Genomic DNA, 26,389 nt, shown 5'->3' on the forward strand with positions numbered 1-26,389 from the left:
ATGACATTAAATTACTTTCCACCCTATTCCCCCATAAATGAACAAACCACTTCACATTAAAAATACCACAAGTAATTTAATTATCAATTAATCAATTAATAAAAATTAATTGCCAATGAAAAATTAACTAATACAATATTAATAATTCATACCAATTAACAAAAATTAATAATGACTTAATTATATCAAATACTTCCCAACCCATTCCCCTATAAACCCACAATCCACTACACATAAAGAAATAACACAATTAATTTTAATTATCAATTAATTAATTGATTACCAATCAATAATTTACAATAAAATAATTAACAATGATTAAATAATAATAATACATTAATTCTAAACAATATAATGGTAAATGAATTTATTAATAAAAACTAAATACCAATTAATAATTAGTTAACAATAAAAAAAATCAATAACCATAAATAAAAATATATTAATTAAATATTTATAATTAAATTACTTCCCACCCTATTCCCCTATAAATCCACAACCCGCTACACATAAAGAAATAACAAAATTAATGTAATTATCAATTAATCAATTGATAAAAAGTATTTACCAATCAATAATAAATTTACAATAATTTAATTAACAATAACAATATCTACAAAATAATAATACATTTATTATAATTAATAAAATGATAAATTAACCAATCAATACATTTTTACCAATTAATAATTAATTACCAATAACTTAATAATCAATAACAATAAATAAAAACATAATAATGTATTAATTTTAATAATTAAATTACTTCCCTCCCTATTCCCCCATAAACCAACAACCCGCTCTGATACTAAAACGCAAATTTGACTTTAAAAAAATTACTAATTTCTAAACATTTAATACATGTATTTAAAAATAATAAAAATACATTACGAAAAATGTAAAACTTACATATAAAATACATACTAAAATACACAACACTAATATAAATCGATATTATTAACAACAATATTTTTGCTAACAATATTACTTACTTCGATATTACTTACTTTGATATAAAAAAACGATATTACTTACCCTAAGGTCGATATTCTGGTCACCGATATTCTTGAATTCGATATTCTGTCTCTACGATATTAAAAAATCAACATTAGTGTAGGTCGATATAAAAAAAACGATATGCTGGAACACCTATCACAATTTCGTGACTGGTTTCCGAAACCAGTTGTTCAGAAGTCTATTTTCTACCTATGCAACACTAAGTGGTCTATTAGAATAGCGGTCAGATCGCCACCGCCCGTATGGCTGTATGTCCATCCACCCGCCATTTCTCACTGCCCGCACACCATTTCCCCGCCATATTGAGATGGCGGGGGGGACTCCGGCGGACGCAAAGAGTGTCTGCCGGTTTTCCGCCCGTCGACGGTCGACCGGGCGGAAAAGGGGCTCAATATGGTGGCGGTGTCCGCAAGACACCGCCAGCATATTAAAATGCATGCAGAAATGTGGTTTTCTATGGCGGCGTTGCCGCTACGGGCCCCCAATAGCAAAGGCCGCTTGCCTTTCCATGGTGGATGCCTATCCGAAGGCACATGTCTTTCCGTGGTGGCCGCATGTATTGTAATATGGATGGCGGTGTCTAACAGACACCGCCGCCATATTAAAACCTTTTCCGCCCGGTCGACTCATCGACCGGGCGGAAAAGCGGCACATGGTCTTCCCGTCCGCTGCAGGACCCCCGCCAACATAATCAGGCAGGGGGTAAATTTCATTATAATAGACCACCATGACCACACCACAAAACACTCTCTGGAGAACTGTGGGCATGTGCCTTTACCACACAAACAAGGGAAGTAGACATCAAAACAGGACAGCCATGGATTCTGAAGACACTTACCAACTGCAATAGCGAAAACGTGGTGTATTTGATCACCTGCCAGTGCAGCTTATTCTATGTCAGCATGACAACATGACAACCAGGAAGATAATGGTGAGGAATAAGGAACACTGCAGTACCATTGGGTGCAAAAAGAAAAATGTCAAATTGACACGCCACTATCTGGAGGCTAACCACACTGACGGAGAAATTTCTTCTTTGGTGTTGAAAAAAATAGCGACAAGTGTCCCTGACATAAAAAAAACTATTCATCCGGGAACACAGACGGGTATATCATCTAAGGACATAAGAAGTTGGCCTCAATGATGAAATACCATGGCTCCAACTATGATTGATGGCTGTCTAACTAAAATTGCCAACCACACTAAATACAAAACACTTCCTCTAGTACAGTAGAAGTTTCTGATATTAGAGCTGAGATCATTAGAAATGGAATATTATATTGTATGACCACTCACTACACTATGACTAGTATCATACAATAATTCACTATTTACTACAGTACACTAATGACATAATACCCACAAGCCTGGACCTGTTTCAATCTCATTTTCATTGTACTGATTATATCTGAAAGGATAGGGTTAATCCATTATAAATTGTTAAAAATCCCTGTATATGTTACAGTCAAAGTGTGAAATCCCGCATTCTATAGAATGCCTAGGTAATGTATAGAATGCCTGAAAATGCCTGGAAATCGAACATCAACGTATGAAATGATTGATATTTTATACATTGCCTAGGCATTGTATACTTTGCCGGATTGTCTGCCGGCAAAGTATATAATACGCCTAATCCCGCCACTTTGCCGAATGCCTAGGAATCTCATCTTGTGGCCTTTTAAAACTTGCGTAAATGGTACTGGTCATTCTGTATAATGCCTAGGAATTGTATAGAATGCCTAGGAAAAGTATGTAACATTTTCACACAAAACGTATATTTCATAGTGTGCCGAAAACCATCAGGCATTCTATACATTACCTAGGCCTTCTATACAATACCGGGATTTCACACTTTGACTGTAACATATATACAAAAAACATCTGTGGCTGTAGACCTTGGGACTACATCTCCCAGAATCTTATGCTAAGCGTGCACAACGATAATTTTCCATGTATTCATTATGTCTCAAAGGATAGGGTGAATCTGTTGTAAATTGTTTAACAGCTAATTGATATACATAAAAAGTTTATGGATGTCGACTCGGGGACTGTTTCTCCCAGAATCCTATACCGAGAGTTAACAACAATCAGCGGGAGGCATGCCACGCCCTGAGATGACCCGTCACCCGACCTTCTGATTACACGCTTACAGGCGGTATTGGCGGCATGTGCTGAAATACTTGACAGAGACTGCAGAAGACTGATAAGGTGCGGTGCATGCTGCTATAATAGGCAGCGAACCGCACCGGGTAAGATTAACAAACATGGGAACGGCAATGATCACAGAGGTGGCGCATGCCTGGCTGCAGGCACCCCGCCCTATGAGACCCACTAGAGCACATCTGAAATGATAAGCGCAGCTGTATTGCCTTCCCGAGCTCTAGTGCAGAACTTTACTTGCATGCACCTGTGTTTGCATTTTGGAGAGTAAATAAATGCTGAAAATAATTAAATAAATCTGTGAGTATTTGTGTACAGGTGTTAGGGGGATGCAACCAATCACATGTAATAATTGGAGTATTTAAGACGTCTTCACAGCGAGTCCCACAATAATCTGGAGTTCGGAGCCAGTATCAGTAAGCGGCCGGCAAGGAACGCACCTTGGGGAGTAGTGGGGAGTGGTGGGAAGCAATAATTTCTACAATGTAAGGTTTAAACCATTTAAAAACAATGGGATTGACAATCCGTTTCTCTCCCTTATAGTGTGTGACTGCAGGGGTTCCTGAGCCCTTCCTCCATGGGGCCCAAATAACACTTAAGTAGGGTAAGAGTCTGTGACGCTTAGGCAGTGTCACACACCTACACTGCATTCAATGTATGCCAACATGGAATTGAAAGACACCTGGTCCTGAATCATCAGCCTGTATATTTCTGTTGGTAACACACAATTGTCATTATTGTCTTTCAGGTACTTAAGGGACCTAGGATCGGAGGGTGGCAGCAAGGGTTAGACCACCGACATAGTAACATATACACTGAGGATATGACACCAGAGGATTCGATGTCTGTCCTGACGAATGCCATGGACTCTGTGGAGGCAATAGGCAGAAACATATTGACGGTGTAGTGGGGCTGGGGTGCTAGTTCCCCAATACCCCACATATACTTTTTATTTCCAAGTGGTACCGTTTATAGTATAAGTAACTATACTGGGTCACCACATTGGTTTTTTAGTATGTCTTTCACGGATCCTTAGTAATAAGTACCTCCCTGATTTCAGTGTGCAGGACCGCTCTTCATCAAATGGGGTTTTTGAAGATCGTGGGGATGTCCTATGATGAAGCATGACACCTGGTAGTGTGTGAGGACATTAAGCAACACTTTTGTGTGTGTCTAGGAGTGGGCTGGAAAATATGAAAAATGTGGTAGATTAAGAGAATGTTAAAAAAATCACTTATAAAATCAGTTGGGTGGCTTTTTTGTGTATAACAGTTTCTGTTTGGAGGCCGCCCCACGCTTGAGGGCCTATAGCCTCTGGTTTCGCACCGTGGATAGTTCCCATAGTTTTTGTTACTTGATGCATTTATGTCAGGATCCTTTAAGTTACTGCTTCAACACTTGCAGTCACCATTTTGATTACAGTAGTTGAGGCATGGAAATCACAATTGTTGTGTAGTTCTCTGAGATTTCCAGCTTTCCACTTTACTTCAAGCTACTGGGGCCCCTTTCTGATCCGCACATATCACACATTTCCATAGGGGGCTTTTAAAACTCATTCAGCACATGGCCATCTTGGTCTATTTCAGGGCCATGCCCAGCCTATATGATTTTTATAAAAGTATTAGGATTCACCTGTATATCTTGCATTTAATAGCTGTTGCAGTCCAGTACCTGTTGAGCTAGTTTGCCTCTGTGGCAACGTTCAAACAAGCTTCAGCAATCAATTCTTAAGTCATTTCTTCCAATATTATGTTTGGCTTGGCTAAGTCAGTCTTATGGCAGTTCATGAATGTTTGTCAGTGTTTTCCCCTTCTATCTCCTCCGGTGCACTGGTCTTTCACAGTGCCAGGAGAGGCAGTAGCTTGGACTATCAGTCCTGTGGTTAATACTTTACAGTCATTTGACACCTTTGTAGCTGGAATGTCTACTTTCTGAGCAGCTGGTAGGTGAGGGGCTGTGGCTCATAAAGGCTGCTTTTTGAAGCTTATAGACTATACTCACTTGGAATGGCTGTCCTTAGAGAAACATATGAAGAGTTCTAAAGCCCTAAAGGATGGCAGAAGCTTCACACTCAATCTGAGACTGTGTCTGTTTGGTCAAGGTGATGGATTTGATGACACATGCAGTGAGGTACAAAGGGGCATATTATAAAGGACCGGTGTTAAAATTTTCGCTGTTTTATCGGCAGGAAACTGCTGATAAAACGGCGATAATGGGCTTGATAATATGTCCTTGTTAATTCCCTTAGAAGCCCATGTTCTGATGTTAACATGGGCTTCTATGGGAATAAACAAGGGCGTATTATCAAGCCCATTATCGCCGTTTTATCAGCAGTTTCCTGCCGATAAAACAGCAATAATTTTAACGACGGTCTTTGATAATATGCCCCGCAGTTTCATCCAATCAGACATGGATTAGAACCACACCTTTTCCACAGGGGCTAGGGACACTTTTGAGGGTCAAAGTAAGCCATCATTTAGTCTTTTACTAGAGAGTCTATGATTATTACAATCCGAAGGATAGCCTTTTTTAATAGACTAGTAAAGGTTCAGTGAAGGATGCTGACTTTTTTTATGAATGTACAGCCATATGTGCAAATTCTCAGGAAGCTGCATACTTCTTGCAACTAGCATGGTGCATGGTTTGTGTGGATATCCTTCCCTTTCTTTGGGTCTGCTTATGTGCCTTCACTGGAGAAACCTTGCTTGAAATATTTGAGAGCTATTCCGAAAACGTATATTTTTCTCAGTTTCATCCAAAATTGCATATTCTCTTTAGGGCTTCTCCTAACTGCAAAAATTGTCTGTCTGATTTTGTAGTACAATATATGAGCGTGAAATCATTGACGTTTAACCATCTGGCCAGTCATTCTGGAACTGTGCTCTGAAATATTTCTGCTTCCGAATTTAAGGTCTAATATCTTCTAAGTCCTGCGTCAGTGGGGAATTTTGTGATCAAACAGGAATCCCTGTGGAGCTTTAGCTAGTGGTTTCGTTTTTTAAGCCGCGTTTTATGAACCACTCTTCTCCATCCTGTTCCGCAATTACATCAATCTTAAAAGTAATCCAGTGTTACTCCTTTATGACCTTGTTGAGGAGGTTACATGTCAATGCAGCTGTGCAACTGTCCACACTATCCAGAATTTCTCATTACAAATATGGGAAATACCCGTTGAGTGGGTCTTTGTACTTCTTTTACTGTTTAATTATTCCTACTTTATGGATGGATTTTCTGTAGTTCTTTCTCGACCTGTTCTCTGATATGACATAGATTTCACAGTATGAAGCGTTAATACAATGAGTAATGTTAAGTTCTAATTTTGAGGCATCCTTTGCCGAAGAATAGTTCTGGGAACTCAGCAAGGATGGCTTTGCAATTATGGTGAAATAGATATGTTCCATTTCTTGTGATGCAGCAGAAAATAATTCTCTCCCAATTGTTGTACCAAATATTCAGATTTGAACACAGATGTCATATTGTGGTACATAGATTTGGACTGTTCCTTCGAGAAGTAAAGATTGGCCTCCTCCTTAAGCCTTTTTTGTGGGTTGGCATCAGCTGTAGGCGTTGCAGCTTTTGCCAAACATTGAAGATCTCCTAAGTTTGGTCAGTTACTGGTTGTACATGTGGAGTGTGCCCTTTGCCGTTTCCAGTTGTCGGGAGGTGTTTTCCACATTGGCTCCCACCTTTGTGGTTGGTCTAGTCTGACCAGACTATGAGCATGCTGCCAATTTTGTGTATGACTTGTGTTTAGGGTAGCTTAAAACCATCCTCTTTGAAGGGGAGCCAGGCATAGATCAGATGGGCTCGGATCTCCTTGCCTGGATTTGCCTCATTACACGTCCTTATTAATTATCTGAGCCTGCAAAGAATGCTTCTGGAGTTTTTTGTGGCTCCTGTAGTGTTTGATAGAATATAAAAACTCTTTCAAAGTTTGTAGTCAGTAATATAAGTCAGCATTTACTTGTATGGTAAAATAGAGGTCTGGCGCTGGAAGAGCTATTTCCAAGTTGTATTCTTCCTTCAATGGACAAGGTTAACAGCAGGTGCATCTTTGCCAGCAAAGTAATGCAGGAGATATTTCTTCACATTTCCAGCTGTTTGTTTCATAGCTGATATAAAGCTCTTGAATTATGGCTGCCTTTATTCTATATGGGGGCCTTTGATGCAGGAGTACTGTGAAGAAGGAAAGGCAGAAGTGAATAGTGTGACAGCATCTTCCCTTCTATGCCACCTCATTCTCTCCTATCATTCACCGTGAAGGTTTGGTGCGGGGAAGGGATCTCAGTTTCATCATCAGTTGCTAAACAAGGACACAGATGTGCTGTGCATGCTACAGAACAGACCCCGCACAGGAGCCCTTCTGCTGGAAGTCCAGATTTATCGGTCAGATGTCCCGATGTCCGGATCCCTCAGTGCATGAGGGTATGGGAGCGCTGAACGAGGATCCTGCCTTAAGGGCTAATGTAGCAGGAGCAGCACAATGAACATAGCAGTCCTGGCTGACTAAACGAAGCTAGACATAGGGTGTGTGGTCAAAATTTGTAAGCCTCTCTTTAAAACAGCCATGTTGACTCAATGAACCAATGTGTGATACATGCATCTTTTGAAGATATTAAATAGGTAATGATTCTGCCAAGGGGTAGGGGGTTTTGCATAGCTTAGATTAGGGGTAGGAATGACAGAGAGACAAAGATTAAACTGAGATTGAATGTTAATAGGGGTCCTGGAGTTACTTTGACCCCATGCAGCAGAGTCACATGAAAAGACAATAGCACCTCAGTTCTCACCTGAACGATGACAAACACACCCTGGATCACGGGGTAGATAATCATGAGCTTAGATGTACAGTTCATGTATCCCAGATGGTGCCCGATTTTGAATCCATTCAAAAGAAGCGTACATATGCCAAAGACGACGAGGCCACCTGTAGAACAACAAAGAAGTAGAAATGCTTATTTTTAACCTATTTCAACCGAAGTAAATGTCTCCAGTTCATTCTTATTTTGGTGTTTTATATGCAGCTATCCTTCCTTGCATTAAATCCATGCCTCCTTGTCTTGCAGCTGCAATAGACATACTAATTCAGTGACTACCTCCCTCGCTTTTCTACCTGAGTACATGGATGATACCTCCAAGGTGAGTGTGGGTGCAAGATGTATAACGACTGTTGTGCATTTTAACCGTATCTACCACAGAATTATGAGCCTCTGTGTAAGTTAATGCTGCCTGGTAATGGCAGCAGGTGGGGTGTGGTGAGTACCTGAGATCAGCAAACTAGAAGACCGAGTCACCCCAACAGATTGGGAAATGCTGGAAGGTAAAATGCAAATGATCTGCCAAAACTATGCTCCACAGTAAAGAATGCAGTTCAATATATAGTTCCCTCACTATTGCCTTCACTTCAAAATTAATAACTACCATAAGTCATCAGTATTTGAAATGCTAAGCATGTAAATAAAATCATGCAGCCAAGAGTTTGCATTACGTATGTCATGTATTAATTACCTAGTGGCGATTGCCAGTATGTAGTTATAGTTAGGACCGAGTTTCCATAGGAAAGGCGTTTATTGACTTGCCTATATCTTTGGCAACGGTTGATGAATCTTCACAATATTTTCCCCCAAACAGTGGCAGGGCAATTCTTGTTGTCCTTGGAAAGTTTTTGTGCAATCTGTCAAGCGGGGTACGAGAAAAGGGGGGGGCGCAGAAATGTGCAATTCCCATGTTAATTCCCATAGTCATTTTAGACATGATTACAGCCTGAACCACTGAACAGAATTACACCAAATTTTGCAGAATGGTAGCTATTTGTCCTGAAAGCGAACTTTTTTTCAATTGGTGTAAATCCGTTCTGTAGTTTTTGAGATATTGAAAAAACAAACAAATTTGTGTATTTATAGGGATGCAGATCCTCAAAGAATCCGAAAGTCCCCATGGTGAAATCTGATTGGCTGCCAACACTTCAACTAGAAAGTGTTGGCAGCCCTCTTGGAACTCGGCTTCAGCCGAGTCCCACCAAAAACTTTTTTAAAAAAGAAGAGGGCAGGGTAGGAATACCCTAATCCTCTAGGCCTCTTGGGAGGGTTCTGCAGAGACACTGCCTGGGACAGAAAAGCATTTTTTTTAAAAATTTGCGGCTGGAGCCTTGCTGGATCTGTGGCTCCCAACGGGAAAAAAAGAAGCGCAGACTATTGTGCTTCTGTAATGTTTAGCCCCCTGGGTGGGCAAGGTCTCATGAGCAAGCAGGATGTAAAAAGAGGGGAGCACATGGGGCCACCCTCCAGTGGGCTTAATTATCCCCCAGGGACCACCACCACCACCCCAAGACTCATAATATGAATGTTGTGAGGGACCCGTGGACCCCCACCTCCCAGTGGCTATTTTAAAAATGAGATGGGGAGCTGCGTGAGCCAACCTGCCCCTGGACTGCCACCTCCCAAGGCTATTTGTTTTTTTTAAAAAGAAGAAGGGGGGCTACACAGCCCACCACCTGGGCCATTCTTGGCCTCGAGGACCACCTCCTCTCCAGGGCTGCCCTTGCTGAAGAAAAGAGGGGGGACTGTGTAGCCCTCCTCCTAGAGCCATACATGGCCCTAAGGACCTCCAACCCCTAGGACTGGCTCCTGCTATGTCCCAGGGGTACCTAAAACCAAAGGTTACAGGGAAGTTATAGTTAGGAAATATACATTTTAAAACCTTAGAAATTCACTGACCAAACCAAAGGTTACAGGAACATTTTAGTTAGGAAATAGAATTTTAAAAAACCTGAGAAATTCACTGAAAAAACAAAGTTTGCAGGGACATTATAGTTAGGCTAACATTTCACTCATACAAAACCAGAGAAATTGAGCAGGTATAGTTAGCTATTCTAACGATAACTTATGCCCCCGCAATTCACAGCTTATGACCTCACATATTACATCACCCAGGACATGGTCAGTGACATCACTGATGACATCACTGATGACATCTCAAATGACGTCACTGATGACATCATCCACAGAACCACTCGCACACCCACTTACACCCCCATACATCTCATGAACCCACTCCCACACAACCACTGACATACCCATTTACAGACCCAAACAAACACTCACATACCTACTCACTAATCCATAGAGCTACACACCCATCAACTCACCTATGCAGCCACTAACACAACCACTAACTCACTCATACAGCCACTCATGCACCTACTCACTGACCAATACAGCCACTCACACATACAGTCATACAGACATACGGACAGGGGCGGCATAGCTAGCCGTGGAAGATGGCGGTCGCCTGATTGCGGAGCTCTGGGGCCAATAACTCTCCTCCATCCTCTATATATCCACGCATCTGTGGTGCCTCTGCACACAGCTGCCACATGGCCACCGAATGCTATACGGTGACAAGACTCCAGTCGTGCACCAACAATGCTAAGCCCAACAACGTCGATCCGACTCATGACCAGACGTGTGAAGTACGCGAGGCCGCAGGCTTGGGCCTGGTGTGGCCAACAGGCATGGTCTGTGCCTGATAGTGAGTTGAACACCCTGTGGACCTATCTGAACGAAGCGTGAGTCGGACAACACGGCTTAAAAAAAAACTGGTACTGCCAGGTGTGAAAGAAACAGGACACAGCGGAAGCGAGGCGAAGAGACCCACGACTCCCATGGAAACAAAGCAGTAAGAGGGCGCGAGTGACGACTGGGCCCTGCTGTGCGGTGCGAGATCTGGCAAGGCGATAGAGGCTGGGCTGAGAACTTGAGACCCTCACGGACTTACTGTTTTGGAGGCGGTTGGTGATGTGAAGCTGTTGGGCTGAGGACCGCTGGTGGCCTGCAGAGTGGCGGGGAGGCGAGGTGCTCCAGGTCCTCCCGGGAGCCCAGAAAGCATAGAGAAGGCCGCTTCTGGCTGCAACGCGAGGAGCCACTCCTCAGTGAGGCGCGCACTACAATTCTGATCACAGAGCAGGAACAAGCATTTACAATGCAATGGTTTTGCCTTTGTTAAAGTTAGAGCTATTGGCATTGCTCTTGACATTATTTTTATTTATGTTTTTTTTAACATAAATAAATGGCATTGTCATTTACAATGCCACTAGCTTTATCTCTCGCAAATGACACACACAAACACACACAGAGCCCCCACACACACACACCCACACAGAGCCCCCCACACACACAGCCACACAGAGCCCCCCCCCCACACACAGCCACACAGAGCCCCCCACACACACAGCCACACAAAGCCCCCCACACACACAGGGAAAGGGCGCAGTATTAATCTTCCATATAAACAGACTCAGAGCATCGGCCTGGGAGCATCACATACAGTATTATTTTTTATTTGACATTTTAGATGTAAGGGTTAGAACGTTTCGATACAAATTCCCAACCTAGGAATGATTTCAATTAGAACCAGTGTGGCAATCCATTAATAGATGTTGCTCCCTCGAGTATGGTTTCCCGCAGGAGCGGATATATTGACATTGCGATGCATGTTCATACAATTTATAGCTCAGCTGTACATTAAAGTTTATGGCACACAAAAGCAATTTATTGATAGAGCACACAGATGTATTCCACTGCGTCCACCCAGGAGAGAGATACTGCCAATGCTGTTTACTTCTTTAAAGTTACGGCAATGGTCATTAAGCACATTAATGTAAGAGGAAACCGTTCTGCGCTTGCCAGCCTACAACGCATGTTGTTTACTGTAACAACATCATTTTACCCAGATGCATAAACTCGGGCTACATAATAATGTACCGCCCTATGTGCGCGAGCAGCTCACTAACGAACGCGTGTTATTTTTACTGCAACACATCATTTATCCCAGATGCATGAACTCGGGCTACACTCTTTCAAAGCTCCATTGCTTCCCCTACTTGCAGAGGACATTACAGTTTTATTTTTAAACAACTTTTCTCTTTCTAGTAGTTACCGGTGATGCTAGCTACTTGCATCTGTAATTTTGACTTGCATACTATCTTCTTTTGTAGTGCCAAACAGCTTTTGTAATGCAGAAAGATTGACGTAGGAGCGCAAATTTGACCCGAAATCAGGTATCCGAGCGTTTGTATGAGCAGCAGATGGACACATGCATTTTTTGTTAGGCAAGGGGAGATTAAGTGATTTGCCCAGAATCATAGAATGTTAATTTGCCAAAATTCGAACTCAGTTCCCCGGATTTCAGGTCGACTACCCTAGCCTTTAGGCTACATCCTCACCAGGCCCAGAGCCCCCCTTTCCCCCCCAGCACAGCATTGGCTACCGCCGTATCAGTTGTGCCCCAGAATCACGAGCACGTGGACAGAACATGCCAATTACAATCCCAATTATTTGCCTCAAACATGCCCGCCCACCATGGCATATCCAAACCAACGAGGAACTAAGGCCATGTAAGGTGCTGTAACCTACGACCTGTAACATCCCACCTAGGCACTGCTGAGGCCTTACCCAACCGAGCTATACCTAGCCAGCCATCAGTTGCTACACACTCGTGCAGTGATAAACACGGCACCACTGGACCATGAGCTCACCTTCTTTTTGGCACCCATCGTCATGAGAACTCGAAGGAGAGATGGGGGAATAAGGGACAGATCGGGTTTCTACAATTCAACAAAGACACACGCACTCACCCCCCAGAAAGAAAGCACGGAGGAACTTCTGCGATTTATGAATGGGTCCCTCATGAGCAGCAGCACAGCGAACCCCTCATTATTTTGGCAAATGGACTTTATAAACCAAAACGACAGGAACAAACAAACTGTAAATGATACAACATACTTGTGTAACCCCGCGATTGTTCCTGGGACTCGGATGAAGCACGGAGGGCTGAATTAAGAGAGATGCCGAAAATGTACGTTGCAACAACAGTCTAGCAGCGAGAATCACGGCACCCGCGGCCCATGAGCTCACCTTTTAGCCCCATCGCCATGCTCACACCCAGTGGCTCTGTGTGACACCGATGCTGCTCCGCACAGCTCTTGATTGATCGGATTCGCACAGAACACGACACGAAGGGAGCCATCACAGGCCAGCCCCTGGCAGGGGAGAACCGCAGGTGAGAGAGGAAAAGCGCCTAAGATCTCAAACTGCGCCTGCAGGGGAGCGGGTAAAACAAGCATCTCAATATATTGCCAAACAAGGCACTCACCGTAAAGGATTAACGTGCTTTTCTAGTCAGGCCTTCGGAGAGCGGGAGGGGGGCGGGAACGGGCATTGTTGAGCAAAGCACGGGCACCAGCGGGAGGGGGGCGGGAACGGGGGCCGGAGACACGGAGAGCAGGAGGGGGGTGGGAACGGGCATTGTTGAGCAAAGCACGGGCACCAGCGGGAGGGGGGCGGGAACGGGGGCCGGAGACACGGAGAGCAGGAGGGGGCGGGAACGGGCATTGTTGAGCAAAGCACGGGCACCAGCGGGAGGGGGGCGGGAAAGGGGGCCGGAGACACAGAGAGCGGGAACGGGCATTGTAGAGCGGGAACGGGGGCTGGAGACACGTAGAGCGGGAGGGGGCGGGAACAGGGGCCGGAGATGCGGAGAGCAGGAGAGGGGGTGGGAACAGCCAAAAAATAAAAGCAAGCACTCACCTGGACTTCTTCCGGGTGCCGTCAATGCCGGACCAGATTCGGGGGGTTCCCGGCTTTTGGCTGACGTAGCGTGACGTAGCCAAAAGCCAAAAATTCTCGGGTATGCCCCCGAATCTGGTCCGGGATTGACGGACAGAGCCGTCTCCCAATGGCTAGCCTCCATTTATGGAGCTAGCCTATGGGAGACTGGGGACGTTCCAGTCCCCACACACAGATGTCATTGTTTTTCCTAGACAATACTGACATGTGCGTTCTGCGTTCACAGGACCCACTCCTTCCTTGCACTCCTTTTGATTTTCGTACAAATTGTACATCTCTCAGACCGCTACTGTGGAAATACAGCAGTCCTGGGACAGTGCACTCCGGACTGGGCAGTTTCCACAGTAGCGGTCTGAGAGATGTACAATCCCCTGATGAAGAGCGTAATGCTTGAAATGCATTGGGAATAATTACAAGCATGTTAAAGTCAATGAATGAAATATAAGCTATATGGATGAAAGACTTGCTACAATAATTAAGTTTGAAATGAATAAAATTTACAAACTGATATTTACACGCATGGAGTAAAATTTGTACGAAAATCAAAAGGAGTGCAAGGAAGGAGTGGGTCCTGTGAACGCAGAACGCACATGTCAGTATTGTTTATGCATACCCTAAACTGCTCAGTAGGGTACCGACCTTTTGCACCAACGACAGTTATAAAAACAGTATAACACACACAAAAACCACCAAACATAAGAGTGCAATACCACATCTCCTGTGTCATTGTTTTTCCTAGCACATGCGTACTTCGTACGCATTGGCTAGGCAAAACCTAAAAAGGAACAGATTCCTCCCCCCTTTCACCGCGTTGCAAATTGTTCAATGCACGTCACAGATTTCCAGCAAAATCTACGAGTTATGCAAGTGTCACAGATTAAACCACACAGTCTGGTGTACTCATCTGGAGGACTAGTAAGCAGCTTTTTTTTTTCTTGTTTACAGTGTTCAGTACCATATATAAACTTGAGGCGTGCTGAGGAAAAGGCATACAAGCATCAAATACTGCATCAAAGACAAAAGTATGTGCTGAAGTGGATCGAGCAGAAACTGGTAATTGCATATTGGTGTGTTGCTTGGACTGCCCCTTATCCCCCTTTGGAACCAAAGTGTGTAGTTGCGCAGTGGGTATGCGCGCTGTACTCCCCTTCTGCACAAACGGTATCATCAGTAGCGGCCATTTTGTAACCCAAGAGAGCGAATATGGGTAGGTCGAAAGGAAAGCAGGTTGAACAAATGACTCGCCACTGTCGTCGGAGGTGATTCCAGACACCCCTGCCAATGAAACTCCGCCTTCAGATAAATTGGACATTATCCTGAAAGAGATAGGGGAATCTAGAGCGGTGCTGGAGCAGCAACTAGGTACACTCACGACTGATGTGAGCCTACTAAGAGACGATCACAAAAACTTGTCAGAAAAAGTTCAGAAGCACGCAGTGACCCTGTCAGAGACAACTCCGTGGCGCAAAGCACAGACAGAAGCGGTCATGTGACTGCAGCAGTAAGTCAAGAAACTGCAAACCAGAGGTGATGATGCAGAGGGTAACGCACGCAGAAATAACATACGCATCATTGGTATGCCAGAAAAACGTGAGGGACACGACCCAACGCAATTTGTAGAACAACGGGTCTGCACTGCTGTGGCACCGGAAGGACTGTCAGATATGTTCAGTGTGGAGAGGGCCCACGGGGTGCCCACAGGAAATCACCCGCCTGGGCTGACACCAAGACCAATGGTGGCAAAAATTCTGAACTATAAGGACTGGGACACGCTCCGCAGGAGAATGCGCCCCACTGCTGAATGAAAACCCCAGAATATCCCTCTTTCCAGAATATACTATGCACGTACAGAGGCAGAGAGAAACTTTCTTTGGGGTAAAAAATCATTTGTAGCAGCTTAATCTACATTATGCCTTAATATTCCCTGCCAAGCTCAAAATTTTGCACAGAAATACCTGCCACCTCTTGGAAGACGCAGATGCTGCTTGGACATGGAAACTTACCAGACTTGGAGATCTTGGATGAACAGAGGCAGCCCCGGAGGATGAGCCAGAGGCGATGACGTAACGGGCAGAGGAACACCGGAAGACCACGTTGGGGTACATAGAAAGCACCTACTCCGGAGTGAAGGATAGCGAGTAAAAGAGTGGCAGACGCGCAAGCACTGAAAGGGATGGGTGGCACTAGCAGGCGCGATTCATTCTCAGATGGAATGCCATTAACTGACTCTGAGAACAGTCAGCCACTACTCCCATTTATGAGCCCCCAAATTGCCAGCGACCTGCTGGAATGAGAGGACAACCTACGCGAAGAACGCTTGTGTAACAGCATGTTGCACACAGAACAACAGGGCATATCTGGATGAAGCCATTGCCTGACTGAACTAGCTGCAAGCAGTGGTCGGACCACATTGTCACACTAGCGAAAGGCAGTGGGAAAACTTACTGTAACATTGGTAGCCACAGATGTCATTTTATATGGACACTATGTTGACTCTATGGGATGGGGAGGGCGTGGCCCCTGTGACGTGGGGCAAGCAAATTCCATTTCTCTCTTTTTTCTTCTTCTTCTATTTCTTCCTCTTTCTACTATCTTTCTCTATTTCCAGGATATTCCACATAGGTCAGATCTCAAGTACAGCATATCAGAACTGTGCAGGAATTATATGAAACACTGCTGGAGTGCTTCCCCCCTGGGGATTGCAAGTATCTTGTTTCAACTATTGCCACTTTAGGCGTATGTTTGGCCGAGCACATGTTTATGGTTAGGCCGGTGTATTGGGATAATTGGGTTACGTATGTTAGGGAGTTGCAAGGGCACACAATTGAGCACTGTACTAAATCTTCAAAGTAGAAGCGCATAGTACCAGAGGAAACCATCAATATTAACACGCCACACAAATGACGACCCTAGCATCATATACATTATTCACGTGGAATGTGCGGGGAATGGGTTCTGTTCCTAAAAGATATTTTATCCATGCACAGTTGAATGAGCGTAAGGCACAAATAGTATTTATACAAGAAACACACCGGAACTCTGCCGAAATAGGCAAACTCAGGAAAACAATGGAGTGGACGAATCTACAATACTACATATTCTGCATTTGCTAGGGGTGCTGCGATATGGATTAGGGCGGGCGTCCCTTTTAACCGCATGCGCGCTAGCGGAATTCCGCTCGCACGCTGGGTTTTTTAAAAACGCACTTTACGTGACGAGCTGGGCTCGTCATCAGCGTGCGAGGAGGCTACGCCATGACGAGCCTAGCTCGTCATCAGCGTCGAAGGGGTTAAGCTCCATGAGCAACATATTGATGGGGAAGGCAGATATGTGTTGTTAAGAGGAGAGCTGTATGGTCTATCAGTGATAATTGGCAGTATATACACCCCAATTCCGAGCAAGAAATATTTTTAAAGAAGGTAAGCGCAGCCCTAGCTAACTGGGTAAATTACCCATGGATTCTGGGTGGGGACTACAACGCAGTCTTAAATATACAACTGGACAGATCGCACCCCCACTTAAAGGGGCAATATCCACATGACAGGCCCAAAGCACTGGAAGCCTGAATGAAAGGGTGGGCACTGGAAGATGTATGGCGCAGCAATAATGTGGAAGCGTGTGAATACTCCTTTTGCTACCCGATGCATGCATTACATACACAAATAGATCGCATCTTCTGATCCCCCACACTGTTACCACAAGTTCTGGACACTACATACTTAGGAAAATCATTATCAGATCAAAACTCACTAGAGCTTACCCTTCAATGGGGTCGGGTCCCCACACCGGTTCCAACGTGGAGATTTAACACCAATACCTAGAGGATAGTGCCTTTAAAGCACAGATGCTGGGCGTGATAAGCGATTTCTTCTTCAATAATGCTAATACAGCATCATCTCCCGTGGTGAAATGGGAGGCGTTCAAAGTGATAGTGAGGGGCACAGCAATTGGCGCAACAGTGGGACGATTGTGCGTAACCTAACCGAAATAGAGTCCCAGCTTAGCATACTAGAGAGGGAAGCAGTTTTGTCCCCAGACAATGCCGTAAAATTGCAGAAAGCGTATATAGATCATGCAGACTTAATTGAAAGATTGCGTGTGATAGCTCATCGGACATATGTCCAAAGAGTGCATACGAGCCTCCCCTCTGGCAGTCCCAATAACAACGATTCTCTCCGTTTTGCGATCTATAGCGGTCACACAGTTAGCAATAATGAGACATTCAAGGAATACTTTGAGCACCTATATAAAGTCCTGGCGCATACACCTACACAAGAAATCCCGGGCTTCCTTGGAGAAGTGCAACTACCTACTTTTACAGACACTGATCAAGAAGCGCTGAAACTATCGATCAAAGCAACTGAAATTTAGGAAGCAATCAGAGACCTCCCTCAACATAAAACTTCGGAGCTGGATGGTCTACCCACAAAGATATATGCAGCATACACTAAGGAATTAGGGCCCCAATTGGAAAAGCTATATAAAGCAGCACTGGACATAGTCAGATTGCCGCTGACTACAAGTTAGGCACTTGTGATCTCCCTGCCTAAACCTGGTAAAGAAGATCTGAGGATTTTTCTCGGATTCATGCACAGGCCGTAATTTCACATTTTTGTTGTCGGTTGTTAATAAAGTTGGGACCCATTTGAAGCATACACAACCCAGCAAACATAGCTATAAAGGCTGAGAACACGCAGTCGCGAAGCACGTAATGAGGAGACATATGAGAAGTTACGACATACGTCAGACGCGGGTGCGTTAGAACGCTGGTGATGTTCTTTAGTTGAAACTTGGGTACCGATTCATTGAACAGTATCTAAAACTATATATTCTTGTGTTGTAAAGAGGATTTAACTTATCGTATATCATCAGGACAACCAATTTTCTAGGAAAGAGCATTTTGGAACGATAATTCAGTAGTATGCTAAATGCATTGGTATGCATAAGGCGAGACGATAACGTCGGGATTTGCATTATTATTTCAGATTTAGTGTGTCACATTGTTGACAGCGGTAAGTTTCTTTGGTTTTTGCATGTTGTGGGTAGTCAGTGAGTAGCATTTGAGTTCACGCTCACTTTTTAATATTTTTAGGCACAGTAATTTTTGAGGCTGGAAGTTTACTTTGGGTCTTTCATTATTCCACTCTACGTTTTAAAGGCAAGTGATTGATGTTGTGAGGTAGGCCTGGGGCTGCCAGACTACCGGCGAAGGAATGGTAGGCCTTGCGCGGGGGCAGGAGTGTGCACAGCACGCACAGAGACCACACTCTTAGCTCTGGTCAGAAGTGACGACCACGAGCAGCCGCCCCCCCTTTTATTGTAGCCCCGCAGGCCACGCCTGCGGATGTAGTGGGTGGGTGAGTGTTGGCTGCTAGAACGCCAACCGTTACATCCCTATCCAACTCAGTTCTTTTCTCAAAACACAGAACAAACACCTTTAAACATGTCATACAGTTCAGTCTATTAGTTCAGTACTTGAATGTGCTCCAGCCGATGGTACTCTGACACCTTCAGCAGGCATAGTCCTTCAGACGCTGGTTTGGGTGGGGGTTCGGCCTCAGGCTGTATTGGTGAGTGCCAGTGCGCCCGCTGGTGATGTCCAGGCAGGGGCCTCCAGAGCGGGCTCCAATCTGAGATGGTGGGTTTGCGTCTGGAGCCTCCTCCGCTCTGCCACCCGCTGAGTCTTCCCCACACCCTTCAGGCACGGCACTAGCTATGGGTCTTGCTTGGTTGTTTGAAGTCCCCCGTGAATGTGCTGACGGGACCTCCTTGAACCATGAGATGTTTCTGGACACTTCCGCTTCACCTCTGCGTGTGGTTATCATGGTGCCATGGTTGGCAGTGACTGTCCAGGTGCCAGGTTCGTAATTTGTTTGGAATTTCCCACCTTGACGCCGGTTTTGCAGGAGGACCATCGTTCCAGGGCTGATTACTCTTGGGGCGGCGCGTCGACAGACGTTGGCATCCTGGTTATGCCATGCCCTTCTCCTCTGTACCTCCTCCATCTCTAGCGGCGGTGGTGACCACCCTGGGCAGGTGGGGAGTAGGTCTCGGCGGGCCCCTTGGAGAATGAGGGCCCACGGGCTTTGTTGGGTCGTGCAGTGAGGGGTGCTTCGGTACTCCCTTAAGAATTCATAGAGCCTTCGCTTCAGTTCCACAACCGCTATGCAGAACATTTTGATTAGGGTGCGCATAAAGCGTTCGACATCCCCGTTGGCCTGCGGCCACTGAGGGGTGATGCGGCGATGAGAGATGCCTCGCTGTTGGAGAAATGTAGCAAACTCGGAGCCTTGGAACGGAAGACCATTGTCACTGCGCACCTCTTGGGGAAACCCAAACATGGCAAAGGTTTTCTCCAACACTGGTCCAACGTGGTTGAAGGCGGTTGATGCAACTGGTTCTACAATGGGGTACTTCGAATACGAGTCTATGGTCACTAAGGTGTGTCTCCCTCCTGGGAAACTTCCAAAGTCTATGCTCACTTTGGACCACAGGGTGGTGTAGGCTTCTTCCGTGATTACCAGGATGCGTTTCTCAGGGCTGCTGGTCAACTGGCACAACAAACAGCGTCTAACATACCCCTCAACCATATCTTCAAGCTCTGGGAACCAGGTTTTTACGGCATCCGCGCTTTCATTTTGGTGATGCTTTGGTGTCCTCCGTGGGCTATTTGGACCGCACGGTGTTGAAGGCTTCGTGAAATTACTAGCCTTGGTCCTCTTAACAGGACGCTGTTGTTGGTCGCACTGAGTTTGTGACGGACCCTCCACATCTTCGTTAAGGTGTCCTGATCTTCCGAGGTCCATGAGTTGGCCTGGCAGAGATAGTTGGTCCACGAACCTTCTTGCACTGCACATAGTGTCCTGCCATAGACTGCGTCATTGACGGCAGCCTCTCCAACATCATCTAAGGACATGCTCTGGGGGCATGCTGCCCGAGCCACCAGATTGGTATACTGTTCGACGTCCTCGTCTTCTTCCTGCTTCCCTGGCTGGACTGGGTGTCATGAGAGGAAGTCGCCGGGTTCTTGGATCCAGGGCGGTATACAACCTCTATTTTGTATGGTTGCAGATGGACAGCCCAGCACTCAATGCACAGGGATGGATGCGGGCCGTTCCTTTGAAGAGTGGAACGAGAGGCTGATGGTCGGTGACCATGGTGAACGGCCGTCCCCTGAGGTACAGATGAAAATGACTGCAAGCCCACTTGATGGTGAGCGCCTTGCGCTCGATCTGGGCGTACCTTGTTTCTGTGGAGGTGAGGGACTTGCTGGCGAATGCTAGGGCGGCTCACTGGCCTGGCTCATGTTCCTGGGCTAGTACCGCACCGAGCCCTACGGGGCTCGCGTCAACTAGCACTTCCGTGCGCTTCGCGGGGTCAAAGTAGGCCAGCGTCTCTTCTCCTAGGAGGGCATCTTTTATCCCTTGGAAGGCATCTTCCTCTTTTGGGCCCCAGTCCCATGTCGCATCTGCTTTCGTGAGAGCCCGCAGTGGCTCGCTCTGGGTGGCCAGACCGGGTATAAATCGCCCACAGTACGTGGCCATTCCCAGGAAGCTCCGTACTTTCATCGGTGTCTTTGGCGCGGGGGTGTCCTTAATTGCTTGCGACTTCCTCGGGTCGACTTGTATGCCCTCTTGGTTGAAGACGTAGCCGAAGAACTTGAGGGAAGGCTGGAAGAACTGGCACTTGTCTTTATGTAGTGTGGCTCCGTATTCACTAAGGCGTCTGAGGGTGTTGCGGAGATGTTGGTGGTGATCGGCGGCCGTTGCTGAGTGGATGTCATCACTGACATTCAACAGTCCGGGTAGGCCTGATAGCAGCTCCCGTATTGTGTTCTGGAACCCTGTGGCCGCTGAGGATATTCCGAAGTTCAGCCGTTTGTATCTTCTGAGCCCTAGATGTGTGCTGAAAGTGGTGATATATCTGCTCTCCTGTGACAGGGGTAGTTAGTGAAACCCCTCGTTTAGGTCAATCTTCGAAAACCACTTGGACCCGTTGACATCCGCAATGATGTCATCCATTGTTGGCGTTATGTGGCGCTCTCTCCTAATGGCTTTACTGGGCAGCCGCATGTCGATGCATAAGCGTGTGGCTCCTGGCTGTTTTGGCTTTTCTGCAATGACCATCGGGGACACCCATGGTGTCGGTCTGGATACTTTTTAGATGACTCCTTGCTCTTCTAGCGCTTCCAATTCTTTCAACACGAGGGGCCGTAGGTGGAAGGGAATCCTCCTGTAGCGCAGGGCGACTGGGGCGACTGATTTGTCAATGTGTAGCTTGATGGGGTCACACTTGATGCACCCGAGGCCTTGAAACAGCTCGGGGAATTGTCCAAGGAGTTCCTCTACCTGATATGTCCGGATTCATCTGGTGAAAGTGATTAGCTTTAGATCCTCCGCAGTGTGGCTACTCAGGAGGGTGTCTGCTTCCCTGTCGATTACGTGGATGGTCGCCATCACCTTAAGGTTGTCTGCTTTGATGGGTACCAATATCTTCCCTTTCAGTGGCAAAGGCGTGTCTGCGCCATACGCATAGATTCTGGTTTTGGACGGCACTATAGCAGGGCGAGGGCGTAGGCTTCAGTATTGTTGTAGGCCCATGACGTTCACTGTCGCTCCTTTGGCGATGACCGCCTTCACCTCCGTTCCCAGGACTTGGACCATGCACGTGGGTTGCGGTCGGCGGCGCTGTTTGAGTTCCCTTGCAAAGGACACTATGTACACTTCTTCATAGTCATCTTCTGACGAATCTTCTACCGTTGGCAGGTGTTTCACTGGTCTCTTCTGCCCGTGGTTGGGGGGTACGGTGTCTGGCACCAATAGCTGCCGAACGACTCGCGTTGGGGGCTTCTGCCCTCGAAAGTCTCGGGTTCTGTTGCGCCTTCTGCAGACGGATGCGAAATGATTGGGTATCCCGCAGTTGGTACAGGTCTTTCCTTGGGCGGGACAGTCTTTGGCGGCATGTGGCTCGTGGCCACAGTATCCGCATCTCGATCTGGGGGCGTCTCCTATTGATCCTCTGAATGTGTCTCCTCTGGAGTTGGTTGGTACTTACTGTGTCTGCTCATTCTGTCTTGATGGTGTCCGGCTTTCCATGGGGCTTGGTTAGGGCTTGATCCATCTCATTCGCCCTGGCCGCAGACAGGTCGTGTGATCTGGCTAGTATCAGTATGTCTTCCAGCGTGATTCTTGGTTTGCGCAGTAGGGTCTTGTCACGGCACCCCTGGATTAGCTGTCTCCGGTTCTCTTTTGGCTGGTCTTCATTCGTGCACGTGCTGGCAAGCTCTCGGAGTCGTGCATATAACATGTAAATAGATTCTTCTTCCCTCTGGCGGGCTTGCCCGAGCTTAAAGACTTCGAAGTCCGGGTTTAGTTGTAGATCAAAGTGACCATTCAGTGCTGTCACATAGTCGTCCGCCGCCGCCCTGTTGGGTAGATGTTTGAAGCGCCTGAAAATCTCGTCCCCTGCATAGTGGAATAGCAGGGATCTTTTCACCTCTGCATCCGTTTCCCTGGTCGCAATGAAATAGTTGTTGAGGAGTTCGATCCATATTCTCCAACGAGGGGAGGCTGATGCAGGATCTTCTAGTTCACTGAAAGGGGGCAGGACCCCTGATGCAGCGTGCTGGAATGGGGGGCGGGCTGGCGCTGCAGCGTTATTGTCGTCACCCATGGTGTTTCCCGGATACTGGCTGTGCCCGTGTGCGGGCCGGTGGCGTGCCACGTGCTCAGGCTGGGCCTATGGCGTAGGGTTGCACGCGGTGCTCCGTCTTGCTGTCCCCTTATTCTGGGACTTCTGTGGGTTGGTACCCTTTTTTTCCCTTGGTTGATGTGCAGCTTTCTTTTCCTTCTCCTTACCCTTTTTATTCTTTTTTTGTTTTGTTTTCCAGAGGTCCCTGGATTTGCTAGTGCTTGTTCTCTTTGTGGCTGTACACTTTCTGCTCTCTTGGTTGATGTGCACTCCCCTTTTCTTTTTCCTCTCCCCTCTTTCTTTTCCTACAGGTCCCTGGGTTTGCCAGTGCTTGTTTACCTTAGGGATGAAGGCAGACACTCAGGCAGCCGGGCGCGGCCGATCAGAGAAGGCCGGGAGCAGCTCGGGTAACCTGCAGGGCTCAATCGCAGAGGAACGGCAGGGGCGTGGCCTGGATAAACAGCCTGGCCTGGAGTCTTCCGTCGCAGGTGTCAGGAGGCCTTGCAGACTCCTTCGGTGCTTCCCGCACTGATCGCGGCAGACCCTGAGGTAGGGGGCGGGTGTGCACACCGCCTATACACTGCAGCTCAGGGCACACCCGGAGCACAGCAGCGCCGTCAGGGGTGAAAGGTGACCGCTGCACAGAGCAGTGACGCGAGTGGTGTGAGCGAGGGTTGGGCCCCCTCCGCTTATCGCCAATGTTGTGGGGTAGGCCTGGGGCTGCCAATCTACCGGTGAAGGGATTGTCGGCCTTCCGCGGGGGCAGAAGCGGGCACAGCACACACAGAGACCACACTCTTAGCTCTGGTCGGAAGTGACTACCACGAGCGGCCGGCCCCCTTTTATTGTAGCCCCGCAGGCCACGCCTGGCCTGAAGATGAAGTGTGTGGGTGATTGTTGGCTGCTAAAACGCCAACCGTTACAATTGACATTGCCAGTGGGGTGTACTTGAAAGGCAAGCACACACTACCGTTCACTTATAATTAGCAGACACGCGTGAATTTTCGACGATTCATGCAAGGGCACTTTTGCTCACACCTCACTCCTGAGTTTCCACGCGGGAATTACCACAGTTTTACACCATAACTAGATACATCGATAGTCTTTCTTAGAGCTGATGTATGCATTTAAACACTCTGGCAGCATGCTTCCTAAGTCTACAGCATGGCACAGTGGTTGCAAACACAGATATTTTGGCGTCTGCTTGACGACATTGTATACTACAATAAGAGTGATTCGCTGTTCTCTTACTTTTTTCTTTTCACTCTTCCGGCAGGATGACGCAAATCACATTTGAGTGACAAAATCATTTTCCCCCGAAATGCATTAGCTCTGCTTTAATTGAATGACAAAATAATGTCTTAAATATATTTCTTAGAGCTGATGTATGCATTTAAACACTCTGGCAGCATGCTTCCTAAGTCTACAGCATGGCACAGTGGTTGCAAACACAGATATTTTGGCGTCTGCTTGACGACATTGTATACTACAATAAGAGTGATTCGCTGTTCTCTTACTTTTTTCTTTTCACTCTTCCGGCAGGATGACGCAAATCACATTTGAGTGACAAAATCATTTTCCCCCGAAATGCATTAGCTCTGCTTTAATTGAATGACAAAATAATGTCTTAAATATATTGCGTTACTCATTTAAATGTGTTTTATGTTTGCATCTCTGCCATTTTTTGCGATGAAGATACTCTGTTTATGACATTTGTTCGAAACCAAAAAGATATCCAAATTAAATTTCTCAAATCATACGTGTACTATGTTTAATTGTTGATTGAATGATTTAAAAAATGTATATTTTAGAAAGAAACCTCAGGGGCTGTCCGCAGTGAGCTGTGCGTTGGAACGGAGCTCCTCCGTTTCCTTTTCAGGGTATTTTTCTTGACAGGGCCATAGGCAGATCCTTAAGCTCACAGCTGCACGCATTGTTAAATAGGAAGTCATTATCGCAAACATTTTTGGACACAATTTCTAAATTAGGTGTGCAAGTTGGAACCCACTTCGTTTCTAAACCTGGTAGAGAGCATACAGACATCTCAGTGTATAGACCCCTATCGCTCTTTAGCACTGAATACAAAATATTGAGTAAGATATTAGCAACCTGATTTCTACCATATCTCAGTAAACTCATACACACTCATGCACACAGACCAGTGAGGTTTTGTCCCTTGTAGGAGCACAGCTCATAAAGTGCATCAACTATATCCATCTTATCCACCACCCACAGAAAAACAGTGGTCCAGGCATTGATAATCTCCAGGTTGGATTTTGTGAATAAACTCTATCTGGGTCTGCCTGAGTATCTACTGACAAGACTACAGGTGACTCAGAACCCCGCAGCTAGAGCCATACTCATGCTGGGTCCCAGAGCCCGTTTGGCTGCACAGTTGAAGTCTCTCCATTGGCTCCCTGTCCACAAAAGGATTCATTTTAAAGCCATGATCCTGGCTTTTAAGGCCGTGCACGGTCTAGGAGCAGGGTACATTACAAAAAGAGTTCAATTTTATCATCCTCACCGTGCACTCAGGGCATCAGCATTGCAACTGGCTCGGTCCCCTAGATACTTTCGGGCACGTATCGGGGGGGGGGGGGTGCTCTTTCCAGGTACAAGCAGCTAAGTTGTGGAACAATCTACCCATCGATCTAAGGTTAACTCAGGATCTCCTCGGGTTCTGGAAATGTCTAAAAATATGGCTTTTTCAGCGGTAGAACTCAGTGCTGGGCTCCCTCTCCGGGCTGAGCCTTCATCCTGCTTCAGCGCCGGGACACTCAATTGAGTAGCTGTGCGCTCTACAAATAAACTTTTAACATATCAAGTGATGTGGAACCGCCCGGAACATAATCCAAATGCAGGATGCTTATCCCTGGATCTCAGACAAGCTGGGAATA

At 46.2% G+C, this 26,389-nt stretch overlaps 1 protein-coding gene across 1 annotated transcript in view; it reads right to left on the reverse strand.

The window, feature by feature from the left end:
* LOC147702155 (proton channel OTOP2-like) overlaps nucleotides 1–26,389 on the reverse strand; it is a 399,525-nt gene that overhangs the window by 274,491 nt on the left and 98,645 nt on the right. Inside the window, exon 3 of the mRNA XM_086930800.1 lies at nucleotides 7,968–8,104. Within this exon, the coding sequence (XP_086786926.1) occupies nucleotides 7,968–8,104 (137 nt within the window). The remainder of the gene's footprint in view (nucleotides 1–7,967; nucleotides 8,105–26,389) is intronic.

Source organism: Lissotriton vulgaris, chromosome 7 (assembly GCF_964263255.1).
Source record: "Lissotriton vulgaris chromosome 7, aLisVul1.2, whole genome shotgun sequence".
In the NCBI taxonomy this organism is placed as follows: domain Eukaryota; kingdom Metazoa; phylum Chordata; class Amphibia; order Caudata; family Salamandridae; genus Lissotriton; species Lissotriton vulgaris.